Source organism: Delphinapterus leucas, chromosome 3 (genome assembly GCF_059928025.1).
Source record: "Delphinapterus leucas isolate spDelLeu-1000000601 "Yukka" chromosome 3, BTC_Dleu_Yukka2, whole genome shotgun sequence".
Lineage (NCBI taxonomy): Eukaryota > Metazoa > Chordata > Mammalia > Artiodactyla > Monodontidae > Delphinapterus > Delphinapterus leucas.
The window spans coordinates 65,054,236-65,073,145 of NC_143131.1; the positions used below are offsets into that span (position 1 = coordinate 65,054,236).

Here is an 18,910-nt window from a genome sequence, read left to right on the forward strand (position 1 = left end):
CTCTGTCAGCATGTCTCAATTTTCAGTTTAAGGTTTGGGTAGACAGGATTTTCATAACCAGGAGAGCTGCGTCAACCCAACTGTGGTCCTCTATTCCCCAGGAGCCAGAGCCCATTCCCACCTTCAGTGCTGCCTCTTCTATTCTACAAAACCACTGCAACTCTCTCCAAGTTCTGGGACAGCAAGTCATTTCAGCTTGGGGAGGCTGGCAGGAAGAGGAATTCAACCAGAGCTCCCTAAAATGAAGTAGAGCTGTTTCCAAAGATAGGAAGAGTTCCTATCTCTGAAGTTGTTCACTTACTATAGTACAAGAAATCTGAGCACAACTGGGTGGGAGGAGCAGAAGACCCTTCCAGCCACTTCCAGTACCAACTTTCTGGGAGTTGGTCCAAAGAGAAGCAGCGGGCCCAGCTCCTCCCTCACGCAGCTAACAGGCATACGAATTGGTTGGCCTTTCTGAAGGTTTGCAACTTTCTGAAGGTCCAGGGCTTCTGACATATGCATTTTATAGTTGGTTCTGCTATACTTGCTCTGAAAATACAAGTTTGTTCCAACAGGATTGATAATGGAAGGAGTTTAGAGCATCTCGCCCCAGGATACGCCACTTTGGCATATTGATTATTTTGAGTTAAGGCACCGAGAAACAGCAGGTGCAAGAAGGGCACTCCGACCTTCATGTTTCTTCCTGAAAGCAGAAGATGACATTCCCACGTGAGAGGTGCCCTCCCTGTACCAGAAGGAAGACATTCTTAACAAGGACAAGAAGCTGAGATGGAGAGAATTCTACACAAAGAGACCTTATTAAAATAATTTTTATCTTCCTTTCACCTCCCCACATAATTTAGTCATTTTTCCACAACTGCCTCTCTTTGTTCAATCTAATATAAAAGTAGGTTTCACTATTTCTTGGTTCTTCATTTCCTTATGAGGGCTCCCAGGTCACATAAAACTTGTGTTACATGAATGTGTATGTTTTTCTCCTGTTAATCTTCGTCAGTTTAATTTTCAGATCCAGCCAGAGACCCTAAAAGGGTCAAGGAAAACTTTTTCCTCCCCTACCATGTTAGGGGACAATATGAGCAAAACAGGACGTGCAGTTTTGTCTGTGAGAAACATATACTGAAGGCAGAACACTGTGCCCAGCTGAACTGAGCTACATAGAACATATGAAACACACACTCCTCCACTCCACCTGCATTATGAGTCACTCAAAAGCACATCTGGTGTTAACAACTTTCCATCCAATTTCAGATAACCCTCCATCCACCACTTCACAACAACTCACAGCTGCAACTTTTCCGACACCCGCTTCCACAAGCAAATTTCAGGTCTTTTTCAAGGTCAAGTGCCAAATTTTCGTAGTATTACGTATCTCTTAACCATTTAACATTTGTAGAACTGTAATATCATTTTTACCAGGTTCCCGTGTGTGTGTGTGTGTGTGTGTGTGTGCGCGCGTCACTGACAAAACTTTCAATGCTGCGCTCCAACCCCATTTTCCCCACAAGGCCTGTGGTTTTTGCTGTTCCATTTTGCATAGTGTGATTTTTAGGAACGCATATTCATGTTGTGTTACAGAAGGACTATTTCCAGAGCTCTAACCTAAAGGGGCATGGGACTAAAGAAAGATTACATAAGAGTTACTTAAGTTTTTTGTTTTTTTTTAATGTACTAAACATTTAATAAAGGGTAAATAGTGAAATAAATGTCCACGTCATCAGTTAAGTGTGATACTGCCATTAAAATGTTCTCATTCTTATGATATGTGGAAATGTCCATAATGTTGTGTGAAAGTAGCTAGGATATAAAACAGTACATAAAGCATGATCTAATATTCATTCATTTATTTATTTATTCATTCATTCTGCATGGCTTGTGGGATTTTTAGTTCCCTGACCAAGGACTGAACCCAGGCCATCAGCAGCGAGAGTGCAGAGTCCTAACCACTGGACTGCCAGAGAATTCCAAGTCTAACAAGGGTTTGTTCTCTCTAGGATTATAAATGATATTCATTTTCTTCTTTATACTTTTCTGCATTTCCCAAATTTTCTATGGTAACTATATATTATTTTTATAAAGCAGAAATTACTGTTTGTTACTTGTCATTTGCTAAAAAGAGTCTAGTAAACTGACCCACTCTTATCCTTTCTTCAAGATGCTATAATACATACTATAATCTTTACAAAATTTTAAGGAATAAAAAGGTAATAAAGAAGATAGAATACTGAAAAACATTTAATTAATGCCCATCCTACCCCTCCTCCCAAAAAAAGATAAGAAAGAACAAAGAACAGACGAGGAAATGACCAACAATATACAGCCTGAAGTTCAAGCATGAATAATTACATTAAATGTAAATGATCTAAACATCCAATTAAAAGGCAGAGACTGTCAGAAGGGATCAAAAAGCACGTCCCAACTACATGTTGTTTATAAGAGCATTTTTAAATCTAAGACACAGATGAGTTGAAAGTTAAAAGGGTAGTATGGCCATCAGACAAAGACATGAAGACAAAGAGCATTACCAGAGATAAAAAGGATCATTTTATAAAACGATCAATTCATTAAGGAGACATAACAATCCCAAATGTGTGTATACATAATAGAGCTTCAAAATATACTAAACAGGGGCTTCCCTGGTGGCACAGTGGTTGAGAGTCTGCCTGCTGATGCAGGGGACACGGGTTCATGCCCTGGTCTGGGAGGATCCCACATGCCACGGAGTGGCTGGGCCCGTGAGCCATGGCCGCTAGGCCTGCGCGTCCGGAGCCTGTGCTCTACAACCAGAGAGGCAACAGCGGTGAGAGTCCAGTGTACCGCAAAAAAAAAAAAAAAATTCTACTTGAAAATATACTAAACAAAAACTGACATAACTAGTGGCAGAAAGAGACAAAAACACAATCATATTTGAAAAATTTAACACCCTTCTCCCAGTAATTGACAGAATTAGACCCCTCTATCAGTAAAGATAGAGAAGATTTGCACAACACTAGCAACCAACTTGAACGCTATACCCAACCTGCTGGTAGTATGGAAAAATGAGCAGGCAGCAAAGAGACTAGGAGAGGAAAACCAGTTTACACGATACGCATTTCCATCTTCCTGCCTTTAAGTCAACCCCCTCAACACTCTGGCCTTACTTGTAAGGCTGTCATTTGGTCAAGCCACGATGGGCACAGTAACTACCCAATAACTGTAGAAAACATGTTCTTTCCAAGAGCACATGGAACATTCATCAAATGTATCATTTTCTGAGCCATCAAAAAGAAATGCATATATACAGAATATGTTCTCTTATCACCACAAGCATAAACTAGAAATCAATAGCAAAAATACGCCTGGAAAATCCTCAAATACTTGGAAAATAACAACACGCTTCTAAATAACCAACAGGTCAAAGAAGAAATCACAAGGGAAATTAGAAAAAATTTTGAATTGAATGATAATGAAAACAAAGCATATCAAAATGTGTGGGATGTAAAATGATTTTAAATATTCCCTTGAGAGGAAAGAAAAGATTTAAAATAAGGGTTTACGGGGCTTCCCTGGTGGCACAGTGGTTGAGAGTCCGCCTGCCGGTGCAGGGTACGCGGGTTCGTGCCCCGGTCTGGGAGGATCCCACGTGCCGCGGAGCGACTGGGCCCGTGAGCCGTGGCCGCTGGGCCTGCGCTTACGGAGCCTGTGCTCCACGGCGGGAGGGGACGCAGCAATGAGAGGCCCGCATGCCGCGAAAAAATAAAAAAAAAAAAATAAGGGTTTACGTTTCTACCTTTAAAAAAATCCATAAAATAATTTAAAATAAATAATAGATTAAGTAAATAAAAAAGGGGAAAAAGAGCAGAAATCAATGAAATAGAGAATAACTAAATAAAAAACTGTTCCTTTCACAAGATTAATCAGATTGATAAACTCCTAGAGTCATTAAAAAAAGAATAAAGAACACAAATTACTAATATCAGGAATGACTGAAGAGATGTATTAAGCACATTTTTTTTTTAGAATATAAGTTATCTCGATACAGACCACTAACAGATTCCTACAAAAGACTTGCATTTAGAAAATCCACTATGTTAACCCCAATGGTGTTGAAAAATCAGGCAGGGGATGACATGATTAGGACTATACTTTGGTAGAAGGATCAACCTGCTGGTAGTATGGAAAAAGGAGCAGGCAGCGAAGAGACTAGGAGAGGAAAACCAGTTTGCACCATAACGTATTTCCATCTTCCTCCCTTTAAGTCAACCCCCTCAACATTCTGGCCTTACTTGTGAGGCTGTCATTTAGTCAAGCCACGATGGGCAGGAAGTACAGCACTCACTAGGGTTATTACACTAGTTCCTCCTAGCTTGTGCTCCACAGGGATAGTTCTCTCATTCAGCCTACATTCCCACCTTCTTCTATGGGTCTTCCAGTACTGAAGAACCTGGAAAATGTAACCACATTTCTCAGACTCCTTTGCTGTTGGGGACCTGACAATTAGCAACAGGTGAAAACAAGGTGGGGGCCATCCTCCTGCTGCAGTGTCTGCTTCCCAGCAAGGTCCTAGGACAATGGCCAGACTTGGGGCTCCCATGTTAAGCCGCCAGCTGTGTGGGTGTCAAGAGGCGGGGGGCAGCAGCCTGGGCTTTCAGACTTCTGGATTACTGCTGGAGTGGTGTGCCCTTAAATCCAAGAGTTCAAAGGCGGTCCCCTGACTCTTGCTCCTCTAGCTCTTTCATTTCTTCAACAGTTAATTCCCTACATTAAATCGTTCGGCTTAAAATACCCAGAGCGGTCTCAGTTTCCTGCATTGAACCCTGACACACCTGCATCACCAACTTACTGATAACAAAGAGTCTTAATATTGTCTTGTTTTCATCCCTTTCAACAATCATATAAGGGAGGCAAGACACAAATTTCCCCCGTTTGATGAACAAAGAAACCAAGGCTCAGAAAACTTAAAAACTGGGAACGGCAGTGAGCTCCCCAACACTGGAGAGGCTCAAACACACCAGAGGTACACTTAGGAGGGGCAATTTTACAAGACGTCTCAGCTTCAGATGGGGAATTAAAAGGGATGCCTTTTAAAGCCTCTTCCAAAAGTTTCTCTGATTCCACGATCTGCCTCATCAATCACCACACAAATAGCCCAACCTGGGCTAAGGATCATAGCATTAGGCAACTCAGCCCTCAGTTAAATTACTGAGATACAATGCAAGAAACAGAACACTGGAAAAAAATCCCGTAAAGACCTCATGAGCTTTGTTTCAAAGAGCAACTGGCTAGTTTATAAAAAACGATATTTAAACAAACATTAGCCTGGTTTTCCATCTCTCCTAGTTATCTCTGCCTAAATAAGATTTAAGCGGTTGTGTGTGTTTTTCCTACTTTTGTTTAGACTAGACAGTTTTCATGAGGGGGAAAATGCTGTCTAGTCACTACATTTTGTAACCTTACTTCAAACCAAAATTGTTTCAAAATTTATTCTGTGATAAGAACCCACCCTAAGTTTTTCCATAACAGCTGCTTTCCTTAAACATCAGCTCAACTTTAATCTCACAAGGCAAACTACAGAAGAAAAGCCAAAAGTAAAGTCCTATTTCCTTCAAAATTCAAACAGGTGTTTTAATGTAATCAAACAAATCCATTGTTTGAATTTCCTACCCACACACACTACACTGACTCCCAGATTACGTTCTAAAATCTTCTAAAATATCATTAATACACAAGCTAGAAAATAAGAGGATGTCCCCCCTGGAAATGTTTAAAATTCATTTTAACAAGGGTTGCAAAGGTTCACTTTGAACTACTTGAAAAACCTGATCGTTAGGGACAATCAAGGTGGTCTAGATGAGTAACTTGATCCATTGGATGCTTGCTCTCAGCATCCCATCGCAATCGCAAATTCAACTAACAACAGCAGTATGTAATGACAATTCACTAACAATGCCAGTTGACTCAGGACACTGAAAGTACACAAGATCTTTATCTATAATTACCATTATAATTAAAGATACAGAAAGCACTTTAGTCAAAGGGTAAAATGGAATTTGTGTCCAATGGCTAGTTCTGCAGACATACCATGTTACACTAGGACTTCCTTTTTAATGTTAAATTATCATAGGTGAACAGGCCACATACTGCTCTTCTGCTCTGAATACAAGTAGACAATGCCCTCGTTATTGCTCTGTCCTTTCTAAAGGCTTCTAAAAGGCGATTTACATTAAAACACCTGGGAAACTGAAAAGTAAGCTTCTGAGTCTCACAGTTAACTCACTCTCAGATATTCAATATCTCTGGGAAATTGACAGGCGATATTCATAGAGAAAACGGGGGTGGGAAGCAAGCAGTGGGCAAGGGGGTGTTACCTTTTATCTCATTAGCAGAGAGATGAATCAGAGGCTGCCCTCTACTCCCTACAGATGGGCCCTCCCAGTAAAGCAATGCCACTCAGTCCTGCCGCAGCCCAAAGCTATTTTGCCAGCCTGCCCAGGTCAGCTCTAAAGCCACCCAAGAAAACAAATCTGAATGAGCAACCTTTATGCCGACTCTCCACCTACAACGGCAACCTTCACTCTCTTCATTGTTCAAGGTCAGTGACAAACTTATCTTTCCAACAACATGAACTTGGCTAACTACACAGACGCATCTCCAAACCACTCTTTCTGTATCAGCAACAGTTCACCGTCAGCTGAATCACCACCACCTTTGTCAGTATGGTAGAGCAATGATGTGGCCATTTTACTGCAACTTGCCCGCATTTTATAAAACGCATAGAAAAATAAAACTGCCAATACTAGTGATAAGCACAGGACTCAAATTTAATGCAACTGAAACAAAGAAGGGCACCTTTATAGAGCAAGAAAACAGAGACAGAAAACACCATCTAGACAGATGGTATCCACATAAGTGACTGTAAAAAGACCAAAGTTAAAGATGATGTTGAAAATGGTTATTGTCGATGGCATCTAAAGGAGGTGTAGCTGGGATTTTCTTCATTATTTTTAGTCTTTTGGGAATTGAAACACGCGCACACACACTCGTATTAACACATAAGCCTATTAACTGACTTTCACATATTTACGTTTACTTAATACCTCTGGAAAAACTGCCATGTTTGAAGGCAGAGGACTGCACTACTTTCTGGGTATAAGCCCAGAAAACATGGCTGCAAATGAGTGGCTGGTGCACTTGAAAAACTCCTGTAATTCAGCAGAGTTGAATCAAACATAGCACCTACAACATAATCCCAACTCCACAAAGTAAAATCATATATATTAAATGTGAGTGACTGTTATAAAATATCAAAATACGGTTCTCTCTGGGTGATATGTATTTCACAAATGCCCCAAACTGTTCAAAACAGCATCAGTCATGCAAAGAATGAACTTTTGTGCCTAGATCCCTTCCAAGGGTGGAAGCAACACGTGATATAATGAGGACCTAACATTTCCAATCACTATAAACAAAGAGCTGTAGGGAAAAAGTTTTGTAACCAAAAGCACACAACAGGGGGTTCAGCTAGGTCACACAGTACATGCTCTGTCTAGGAGAGAGGAAATGCACCCACACAGTAACCAGGAAACAACTCCAGTGCATCAGATGACCACATACTAGGTGGTGTGGACAGGTTTTGTGTGCAAGTTCTGAGAACTCTTAAAGCAAGAGGAAGGTCACTTCTTAGGAAAATGCTTCCTGAGCTTGGCCTTAAAAGCAGAGATTTGGGTTTTATAGAGAAGGAAGGACATCTCAGGGAAATTAGTACTTTTATGTGGTATGTAATTTACTTTTTAAAGAAGTCTTCATGGATTTTGTGTGTGTGTGTTTTAAGCTACAGTCTAGAGGTGATCAGATGCCCTAATGAGGAAGACCCATTCCAGCTAACACTTAACAAAAGCCAACCTCTAAAAGCCTCCTGCGTGGGCTTCAGTTACTTCTAACACCAATGACCCCAGGCTTTGTTAACCAGCGTAATGATGAGACATGGTGAAAACTGCAAGAACTCTCGATATACAGCAACTCTGCTCAAACCCCTGCACGAAGGACTTGACCAAACTTTAACAGGCTTCTAGTAGCCTGAGGCTGCATCCCTGGGATGACCTAGCTGCCTTTTGCCTTTTTGAGTTCTTGTCTGGAAAAGTTCAGGGCTGTAAAAAGAAATTTACTGTTTGTTCTAGCCAGAACCTAAGATAGGCCTTAACCTCTTTTTTTTTTTTTTTTAATTTATTTATTTTTGGCTGCGTTGGGTCTTCATTGCTGCGTGCAGGCTTTCTCTAGTTGCGGTGAGCAGGGGCTACTCTTCGTTGCGGTGCGCGGGCTTCTCATTGCGGTGGCTTCTCTTGTTGCGGAGCAGGGACTCTAGGCGTGCAGGCTTCAGTAGTTGTGGCTTGCGGGCTCTAGAGCGCAGGCTCAGTAGTTGTGGCTCGCGGGCTCTAGAGAGCAGGCTCGGTAGTTGTGGCGCACGGGCTTAGTTGCTCCGCGGCATGTAGGATTTTCCCAGACCAGGGCTCAAACCCGTGTCCCCTGCATTGGCAGGCAGATTCTTAACCACTGCACCACTAGGGAAGTCCCTAACCTCCCTTTCTTAAGAGCATTTACTAAATAGGGCTAATAATTGTGAATCCTTCCTCTGCCCCTGAGGAGAAGGACAGATAGGACACATTTCCTACAAGTCTGGAGTGTCTTTCTCAAGGACTTAAATGCCATTCCTTTGAAATGTAATCAATCAGGAAGGATAGGGTCTATCTCCTAGTCTCGGTGGAAGGACAGAATCTAACCTGCCAGCTATCAGACCCAGCTGGCCTCATCACCCATACTCCAAACAAACTCTGGAACGTCTCACTTCCCTAACTCTACTTGGGCCTCCACTCACTCCTCCCTATTCCCTCATCGTCCCTTGAAAACTCCCAGTGATCTGTGCTAATCAGGATGGAGTTCAGGTCTTTCTGTCAGTAAGTGGTTACTGAACAAAATCTGTTTTCATTGCTTTAACTAACGTCCAGCTTTATTTATCTTTGACAGTGGACAGTCCCTGGTGGCATTCTGTGGCTTTGTCAATCAATTAATATAAAAGACATTAGAAATTTGCTTTTGTTGGGGAAAATCTCAGGGATCAAGTAATACAATCGGGCTGGAAACACCCTGGCGTAGGCATTCCCACCCTTATATGAGCCGGCTACAAGGACAAGGAGTGTTCTGCCTGAGAGTGGTACCGTGGGCTTGATCCATCCATGAGGTCCTGCGCTTCAGCAGTCTTGGTCAAGTTCTTCCTTCTAGAAGGTTGTCACATCTGCCTCAGGGGAACATGCAAGTTGCGTGTCAGTGCACCAAGAAGGGCAAAGAGCTGGAACTTTGTGAAGCCGCAGATCAGGCTGTGTAACTTTTGTGCCTGCCTGCCAATAAATGCCCGCACAAGTGACAGAATTTGGTCTGAGACTTGCTGTCTTTATAACCTGGACCAGACTGTGAGGAAGAAGCTAAACCCCACCCACTGGTAACTCCTGGCAACCACCAATATCTACCAAGACAGCCTCACAGCTATGCATTCAAAGCTGCCTTAGGGCCATTATAAGCAACAACAATGGGCAACAGTTCCTCATGATTTATTCATACTGTATTTAGAATAATAAGGAATAACAGTTTCCCAGTTAGGAGCTCCAACTTGAGTCAGGTGGACCAGTGTTGAAGGCCTGGCTCCACCACCATGTAAATATCAGTCAAGTTAATTTATCTCTCTGCACTTCAGTTGCCTCACCTGCAAAAGGAGGCCAATTAGAACATTCCCTGACCCTGTAGGGTTGCTGTGGAGAATGAGTGATATAACGTAGGTAAAAACAGCACACTTGTGAGCATGAAATAAGCTTCAGCTATTGTTACTATTATCATTAATGCTTATACTTGCCTGGAGTAAACCCTGCCAAGCCTTACTCTCAAATTGCCTTGACAGGGTGTCTAGATCTTCCAATTACACATCTCATTTCACCTCTGACAGGGTGTCCTGTCACTTTCTGTAGCGAGATTCCCCCACACTTCCAATCCCCAACTAGCCCTTAAGTTCCAGGAGAGCAAGGATGCACTTTGTTAATCACCCAATGCCCAGGGGCCTTACCACAGTGCTGGGTACCCAGAAGGTGTCGACTGACCACTGTCGTGTGACCTCTGCTTCCATTAGCATCGATCAGCCAACAGCCTAAGCAAAAGCTAAGTATATCAGGGTCAATGCAAAGATAAAATGACCCGGAGACTGTCCAGGGAGAGGTGGATAATGGTCACTAAGATTTTGGGGGTTCCTTACTCTGTGCCAAACCCTATACTAGAGACATTATCGCATGTAATACTCATAATAACCCCATTCAACCTCGGAGGAAAACTGAGGTTAATTGAGGGTAAGTGACATGCACAGTCACACCACCCCTCCGTGTCCAGATTTCCCAATTCAAACCCAGACCTGAGTCCAAAGCCCAGGCTCTTTTCTGGGTTACACATTGTTTCTGACAGTATCAGTTAAAGTCCCCCAAATTTCTATCTCCAACCTCAAACTTCTCCCAACTTAAAAATCCAACCGATGACTTGCCATCTCCATTTAATTTATAATAGGCATCTCAAATGTAACAGAGCCAGAAGAAAACTATGGGTTTTCCTTGCCAAATGTCTTCCTCCCTTCAAGCCTCCTACCTCACCTCAGTGAGGCACTATCACCTATCCAGTTGCTCGGGTCATAAACCGAATCTCTCTCATTCCCACACCCCACTTCTAAGCCATGTAAAAGTCCAGCTCTACCTCTACAATATGCCCAGAAGCCAATGACGCCCCACCGTAAGCACCACGACGCCCTAAATTAAGGTACCACACTCTCCCCTCTTTGGCCTAGGGCAACAGCGGGTTGCCAGGATTCAAGCTCCATCAAGAAGAATTCCGGCTCACTGCGGAAGCCCAGACCACTGCTCAGACGCAGGAGGAGGCAGCTTAAAAGTATTCACCGGGGAGCTTCCCTGGTGGCGCAGTGGTTGAGAGTCCGCCTGCCGATGCAGGGGATATGGGTTTGTGCCCCGGTCCGGGAAGATCCCACATGCCGCGGAGCAGCTGGGCCCGTGAGCCATGGCCGCTGAGCCTGCGCGTCCGGAGCCTGTGCTCCACAATGGGAGAGGCCACAGCAGTGAGAGGCCCGCGTACCGCAAAAAAAAGAAAAAAAAAAAAAAAAAAGTATTCACCGGGTGGCCAGCTCTGACTGCTCTCCCTCCATGCCAGTCCCTGAGAGTCAAGTCTTCACAGCAGCCAAGGTGACCACTTCTGTTCCTCCAACACCCTGGAAGACTCCCTACCCAGGCCCTGACGTGGGTGCCTCTCCTCCTTTATCAGTCTCAATTCCCAGGGCATCTTCTCAGACAGACTTCCCCAGCAACCCTACCCAAAGCCACTCTGCCACCAGGACCTGTGGCAGTACCAGCACTTGCTGGTACTGGTTTCGCTGCTTCCATGCTTATGAAATGCTGCCCCACCCCAGTCACTGAGGGCAGAGATGACGTTTGCCTGGCTCACTGCCATATCTCCAGCTCTTGGCACACAGGAGGTGCTGTGATATTGTGATATGATCAGAAATATTTATTCGGTCTTCCACCCCGGTGTGGGAGGCCCAGAAGACTTGGGATTGGCAGCTGGAGTGTGCGGGGGAGGGGAGGGGGAGGAGGGCGGACCCCTAACCTGTGCGATACTAACTCCAGGTAGTGTCAGAATTGAATTGTTGTACAGCCAGTTACTATCTGGGGAGCTGGGGAACTGGCTGGTGCGGGGGTAAAAACAAAACAAAAAACCCGTACACTGATGTCATAAGTGATGTAGGTAAAAACAATGCACAGGTGCTCAAAATTTTTTTTCAAAGGATTCACAGACTTAGATATCTTCTGACAGTGCTGCATTGTTTTTTTAATGCAAACTTAACAGCCCCATTCATACGAAATTATAGCGTCATCACCCCCTCCCTGTGTTGAGAGCCACCACAGTGAAGCCTCAAGCAGTCCCTAGAAAGCAGAAGTTAATTTTCCTGTGATGAACGGCCAGGATTTGGTTCTTTCCAAAGTCCTGAGAGGGGGATTTCAGAAACAAGTCACAAGGACTTCCCTGATGGTACAGTGGTTAAGAATCCACCTGCCAATGCAGGGGACATGGGTTCGAGCCCTGGTCCGAGAAGATCCCACATGCCGCAGAGCAACTAAGCCCGTGCGCCACAACTACTGAGCCCGCGTGCTGCAACTACTGAAGCCTGCGCTTCACAACAAGAGAAGCCACCGCAATGAGAAGCCCGCGCACCTCAGTGAAGAGTAGGCCTCGCTCGCACAACTAGAGAAAGCCCGTGTGCAGCAACGAAGACCCAACGCAGCCAAAAAATAAATAAATAATTTTTAAAAGTTCTCACTTTAAAAGAAACAAGTCATGAAACCCTGCCAAAATATCAACCATACCAATAATTCTTTTATAAGACCCACTTGAGTACTGGCAATAATTTTCAGAACCCTAAATCACCTGCTGGGAGCCACAGAAAACCTCAAGGGGCTTTCAAGGGACTGGAGAACAGGTGCCCCGAAATATCTGTAACGTAATCACTATATAATGAAGTGTCACATCAAATTAGAACTATCTCAAAATAACAACAATGAACGATTTGCAAAGCTTTGTTGAGATTTGGAATATTCTGAAAACAGCCTTTTCCTGTCCACTTTGGTCTCCAAAGCCCTGAGAAGGTATTAAATGTCCTCCTGTCGCCTTGCCTGACTCAGGGCAAGGCATTTCACCTCAAGTTAAAAACCTCAATTTCCTCATCTCTGCAAAGGCCAGCTTGAATGCATGCCAAGTACAGTATTAGACCTCAAAAACCAAGTGATAACTTCACACGGCCACTGGAAAGAGGACGGATTATCTATCAGTGTAATCGGCGGGTTAGAGAAACCCACAGCTTAACCCCTGCATCAGTTACGGGCTGGCCTCTGATTGTCGCAAGGCTGAATGTATTAAGGAGCAAAAACAGCCCGGTATGCCCTCCGGAGTTAGACTCATTTGAGAAAACGCACCATTAAAACCTGTACAGAAATGCCGATAATCAACATGCCTAGGAAGGAGGGAGCGCGACGTGCGGAAGGCTTTACCTACTTCTTTTTTTTTCTAACTCTGCAGGAAGGAGTGAAATCAACATTAAAGGTTAAAAACTACTACTAATTCTGCCCTGCTGCACTACTAACCGGTAGAAGACGCCCATCCCAAGCGGACACAGGTGTTTTAAGATCTCATGAGTTAAACAGCCGAGAGTTACAAAACAGGCTCGGGCAAGTTCAGCTGAAAGGAGGGATGGCTTCAGGCTCGCGCTCTACCCAGTCAGCCGCGTTTGGGTCCAGCCAGGGTTGGGTCGGGAGACTCAGGAAGCAGGGCTGAGTCTTCCCAGCGCCCAGACCTGAGCACCGCGGTTTGGAAAGCAGTCTTCCAGACTTTCTCGAAGAAAAAGAGCCAATGCTCCAGAGCCTGGCGAGATGTCAAGCGCAACTCGTCTGGGCCACATACGACCCGTTCAGGGCATGGAAAAGGAGTGGCTGCCCAAACCTACGTCTTCTCCTGGGTTCATCGGGTTGGCAGAGCCAGGTGGCCTACGGAGCTGAGCACCACACACTTTTGTCCTGGCGAGGGGGCGACACGCTCCTGAAACAGTCGGGATCCTCCGCCCGAACCCTGCCCGCCCCGCCCTAAGCGAAGTTCCTAAGGCCGAACGGGAAGACCTCGGGGTAGCCTCTAGGGCTTCCCCGTGTCCCTCTGGCCCGCCCGCCGCGGCACACGGTTTTCCCCGAAGGCCGAGCGCCGCGCTCAGGCCCGGAGCACTCACCCAGGCGGCGCAGGGTCACCCACCCCACTTTCGTTGGCGGAGCTGGGACCTGCACCCAGAGAGGCCCGCGTTGCCTCGGCTCCTGGCCCGGTCTCCCGACCTGTCTCTCTCCACTCACCTGGCCCGCACAGCACTGCGCTGACATCGTGGCGGCCGACCACCACCAGCGCGCTTGCCGGCTCCCAGCTTCCCTCTGGCCCTCCTGGCTCCCTCCGGCCTCGAGCGTCCCTCTGCGAACCCGCTCACGCCTCCACGCGGCGTAGCCCCAGCTGAACGCGATGCACTGAGGCCTTGGTAAAAACAACTGCCGCCAAACCCCGCCCCGCCACCCCAGGCCCCGCCCCGCCACCCCAGGCCCCGCCCCACTCGCTCGCTCCAGCCGCGGCGGCCGCCCGCAGCCCCGCCCCGTGCCCGCCCCTTCCCGGGCGCACCGCCTCCGAGCCCGCCAGCTCCCGGCTCTCGCTTCCGCTGGCGTCAGGCGGTGGGCGGTGGTCATCACTTCCCGGTGCAGTGCTGGACTGCGAAGGCTGTGCTCCAACGCGCCGGCCAGGTATTACCGGGCTCCTACGACGGCCTGGCGGCGCTCGGTCCCCGACCCAGGAGAGCGCGGCGCCCCTAGTCCCCGGCTGTGGTGGAAGAGCTGATTGCTTACTCCAATAAACCTTGGAGCCTTCAGTGAGCGATTCTGAGTGTCCTGCACTGCACAGGCGCAATAGGGGTGGCCGGGTGCTGGTCTGTGCTGCGCCTCGCGCCAAACTGGGTTATCCACGGGATCCCTGTTCCAGAAATCCCTTTATCTCCCTCATCTGCCAAGAAAATTTCTCAACTTTTGGGGAAGTTCCCTCGGCCGAAGCTTCGAATCCCTGGGCTTGGCTGTTCTGCCCTGACGTTACCATGGCACTTGGGGGATCCTGGGAAAACCCTTTCTGTGCTTCCCTGGATATTGATCTATTTTCTAATCTCTCCTCCACCACCCGCGTAAGAGCGCATCCTGGCCCAGGGACTTGGTTTGCATCCCTGCTTCCTCTCGCCCAACTCCACTAAAAAAGGGTTCCCTATATTTGTTTGTTACATGCAGAAGGCAGAGAGGGTGCCCCTAGTTTATCTCCCTACCCAAATCTTCTCTCCTCGCGGCCACTTCCCCAAGAAGAGGAATTTCTGTTACTACAAACTTTGTGCCAAGGCCTTTTTACTCCTTAAAATAAGCATTACTGTGTATATTTTAGAAATGAGGCAACTGAAGCCCACATAGGTTAAATAACTTGCCCTAAGCTTAACAGCAAAGCTGAAGAAGCAATACTGGGACTGGAATCCACGTGTCTGATCCCCTCGGGCATGATACAAAGCTTGACCTTAAGCCTTTGGCAAAGTAGTGTCTTAGGGCAGTTTAGGAGGTGGAGACTAAGAGGAAAGTCGCATGGAAACCAATCCTTGGATTAGGAGCAGCACAAGATCTCCTAGAATTGAGGCAGGCTGGGAACTGGGATCCTCTACAAGAGTGCTTGCACCTGGACAAACGTCTCCTTGAGCAATAGGATACAAAAAATTATAAGTGACTAAAAATAACTGCACACATGCACAGTTGAGGCAAAGCTGAGCAATAGGATACAAAAAGACCAGGGACAAACTACAAGTTGTTGAGGTGCCAGGAGCTAAAGCATGGTACTGTGCATGATCCTGTCCACTGCACCACCAAAGAGGTGGACAGACCACGTAATGTATGTCTCCTGCCAAACCCACCCATCCATCCCTGTTGTTACCCCATTTAAGGACCCAAGCAGCTTCACTCCGAGAGCTGGCAAGGGTACCTGTTTCTTTTTTTTCTTTTTTTTTTTTTTTTGTGGTACGCGGGCCTCTTACTGCTGTGGCCTCTCCCGTTGTGGAGCACAGGCTCCGGACGTGCAGGCTCAGCGGCCATGGCTCACGGGCCCAGCTGCTCCGCGGCATGTGGGATCTTCCCGGACTGGGGCACAAATCCGTGTCCCCTGCATCAGCAGGCGGGCTCTCAACCACTGCGCCACCAGGGAAGCCCAGGGGTACCTGTTTCTTGCTTTTGCTCCCTGATGCTGCAGCTCCAGCCCCAATAAAGCCTTGCCTGAAATTCTCCTCTGACCTCTTAACCAACTTCTATTGATTAAAGAGTCCAAGGGCCCGGGTGAGTAACAGAAGCTCCTAGAATCTCAGCTGCCAGCATTTAGAGGAAGAGAAATAATGGACCAGGCCCTATTCAGAACCATGGAAAGTAATGAGAGTTGGCTCTAACTAAAATTTTTTAAATAACAGTATTAAAAAGAAAAACAAAAGGGCTTCCCTGGTGGCGCAGTGGTTGAGAGTCCGCCTGCCGATGCAGGGAACACAGGTTCGTGCCCCGGTTGGGAAGATCCCACATGCCGCGGAGCAGCTAGGCCCGTGAGCCGTGGCCGCTGAGGCTGCGCGTCCAGAGCCTGTGCTCCGCAACGGGAGAGGCCACAACAGTGAGAGGCCCGCGTACCGCAAAAAAAAAAAAAAAAAAAAGCATAAGAAGTATCAGACCAGTGCAGCCACCTGCTTGGTGGCAGCCTATGATTCATCAGAAGCCAAGGATCTCACCAAGACTATCTAGTTAGGTTCACTGTCGGCTGGCGTGGTCACTCTGACCCCATTTCTTGCCCTGGGAGATTACCTGCGTGCTGGGAGATTCCTATCCCCTGGGAAGAGCCAGGCAACTTCTGGGGAGGGGGAAGATGTGAAATCTACCTACGTTTGAGCCTGCTGGGACTGCAAGGTCTCCTCACCTTTTAGGAGGAGCTCAGGAAGATGAGATCCCTCATCAGGCACCACTGGGTTACAGGCAGAGCTGGTAGTAGGATCCAGGCTTCCTGAATCCTAAACTCATTTTTTCCAAATGGATGCCAACGTGGGAGGATTCTGTGACAATATTAACATCAGCCTGGCAAAGAGAGAATATGACTTAATAACTGGAGGATTTGTAGACTGTGCCCAAGGTACCCAAAAAGCATAGTAGAAGCCTGAGCCTCTGGAGCCATAAAGTTGTAAATTTTAACTCCACCAAGAACTCGCTGGGTGACCTCTGAGCCTCAGTTTCATCATCTGTAAAACAGGGACTAATAGTGCATTAAACTCACCCCTACAGACCATGCGGTACAGGGCCTGGCCTCCATAAGCACTGACTCAATAGTAGCCCTGACTGGTATTAACAAACGAGTTAAAAAGACAATAACAAGTAATCTATGCAGGCTGATTCCTCCTCCCTGCTGGAAAATCTCAAAGGAATATGACTATCGTTGACCAAAAGAAAAACGTACAATGTAAAGTGAGTTGAGTTGTATTCAGAGAACTTACTGTGGACCATAGCCTAGGAGACAGCCTCTCAGATAACTCCAAATTGGGGAATTGCTCCAAAGAGATAAAAGGAAGAGCCAGGATATGTGTGAATTTTTTGCTGGAAAAAAAAACAAACATGTAGTCAAACATAAAAATATTACTGCTAATCACAAAGAACAGACATCTCAAGTTAATTATTTTAATACTTTTCTGTGAATGGGAAGATACAAGAATCTGGGGTTCTTGAAATTTTTCCGTAGATGCGCTTCTTAACTATATTGAGGCCAGGATGTTTTTCCTTAGATACGCATCTTAACTATCTAGGGGCAAAATGCAGAATGCTTCCTGTTTTTCTCCATCCTGAAGCCCCCTCAGGGTGCATTGTTGGTGGGTGACAGTGGCTAATGGCTTGATCCCTGTAGAAATGGAATGGCTGGCAACGTTTTTTTCTTCAGCTAGGTCTAAAGGTTTGTTCCTTTCCTGGCTCTGAGGGCTTCGCACTTACTATTTAAGGTCTGGTCCATAGCATCCTTTGCATCTGTGGTCAGTTAAAAAGAATAGAGGTAATGTCAGTAGACATAACATAAAACAGTGGCACCTTAATTTTATTTTAAGTACTCTGCAGGCCTTTTCAAGAAAGACAGTTGTATGCTGTTCCTAACAGGAAGGTAATTTTACAGTCCATCCCTTTCGATGTGGATTTTTCAGGAACAAGCAGTAATAGACCTGTTTCAATAGACTGTAGCTCTTGGCAGACCATGTGAAATATTCCCCCCACAAAAATGTTCTTAAATTAACTAAATTAGCTCCTTTTATATGATTTAATTATACACGTATATTTATGACATATTATAAATAACCAGCTTATAATTTGCTTTTTTCCCCTCCTGAATTTAAAGATTTTTTTTGGTTTTTCCTTTTTAGGAAGGAGAAGCCACTGTTGAGCTTAAAGACACCATTCACTGAACTGAAAACAATAGTTATATACATATGTTATTAAAGAAAAAAAGTCATACATTTGCTTTTTTCTAACTTTGAATTTAGGAAACTTCATTACAAATTTAATTTCCAGTTCAAGAAATGGCTTAAAAGCCAATAAAATTAATTATTCTAATTCCCTAAAATTTTCTAAACTTTGAAAAAAAACCTAGTGATGTGTTATTGGTATTTAAATATAAAAGAAGAAATTTCTCCAATCTTCACTCATAAAGCTCTAGGGATCTCAATCTAGTATTGAAAGTTTAATTAATTTCAGTTACAAGTAAACAACAAAGTATTCATTTAGAAACAAATAGCTATAAATTTGGGACCCAGGCAAAAAACAATCGGCGTGCTATAGTGCCCCCACCCCACTCCTTATGGTAATTGCATTCTCCTTTATTTCCATTAAATTAATATATGTACAATGTATTTTAAATGTCACAAATATTACAAAACATAAAATAAGAAGTAGCATCTCCCTTCTCCACATCCTTTCTTTCAGTCCCTTCCCCAGAGGCAACCACTTTCAATTACTTTAGCAGTTTTTCCTTATTACCTCCATATTTTTTTAACATTTATTTTTTTATTATTATTATTTTTCATGCCACACGGCATGAGGGATCTTAGTTCCCCAACCAGGGGTCAAACCCATGTCCCCTGCAGTGGAAGCACGGAGTCTTAACCACTGGACTGCCAGGGAAGTCCCAACTCCATATTTTTAAATAATATTTTTATGCTGTTATTTCCTGATCTGTTGACTAT

At 45.3% G+C, this 18,910-nt stretch overlaps 1 protein-coding gene across 5 annotated transcripts in view; it reads right to left on the reverse strand.

Moving 5' to 3' along the window:
- Positions 1-14,139, reverse strand: part of SERINC5 (serine incorporator 5) — an 85,831-nt gene extending 71,692 nt beyond the window's left edge. For 4 of the 5 annotated variants that reach the window (XM_089909068.1, XM_089909071.1, XM_089909070.1 and 1 more), the window contains exon 1: positions 13,962-14,139. Coding sequence is in view for 1 of the 5 variants with exons in the window: in XM_022593857.3 (XP_022449565.1) it covers positions 13,962-13,988 (27 nt within the window). In the remaining 4 variants the exon portion in view is untranslated. The remainder of the gene's footprint in view (positions 1-13,961) is intronic. The other variant, XM_022593857.3, reaches the window with a different exon arrangement.
- Positions 14,140-18,910: the final 4,771 nt, after the last annotated feature.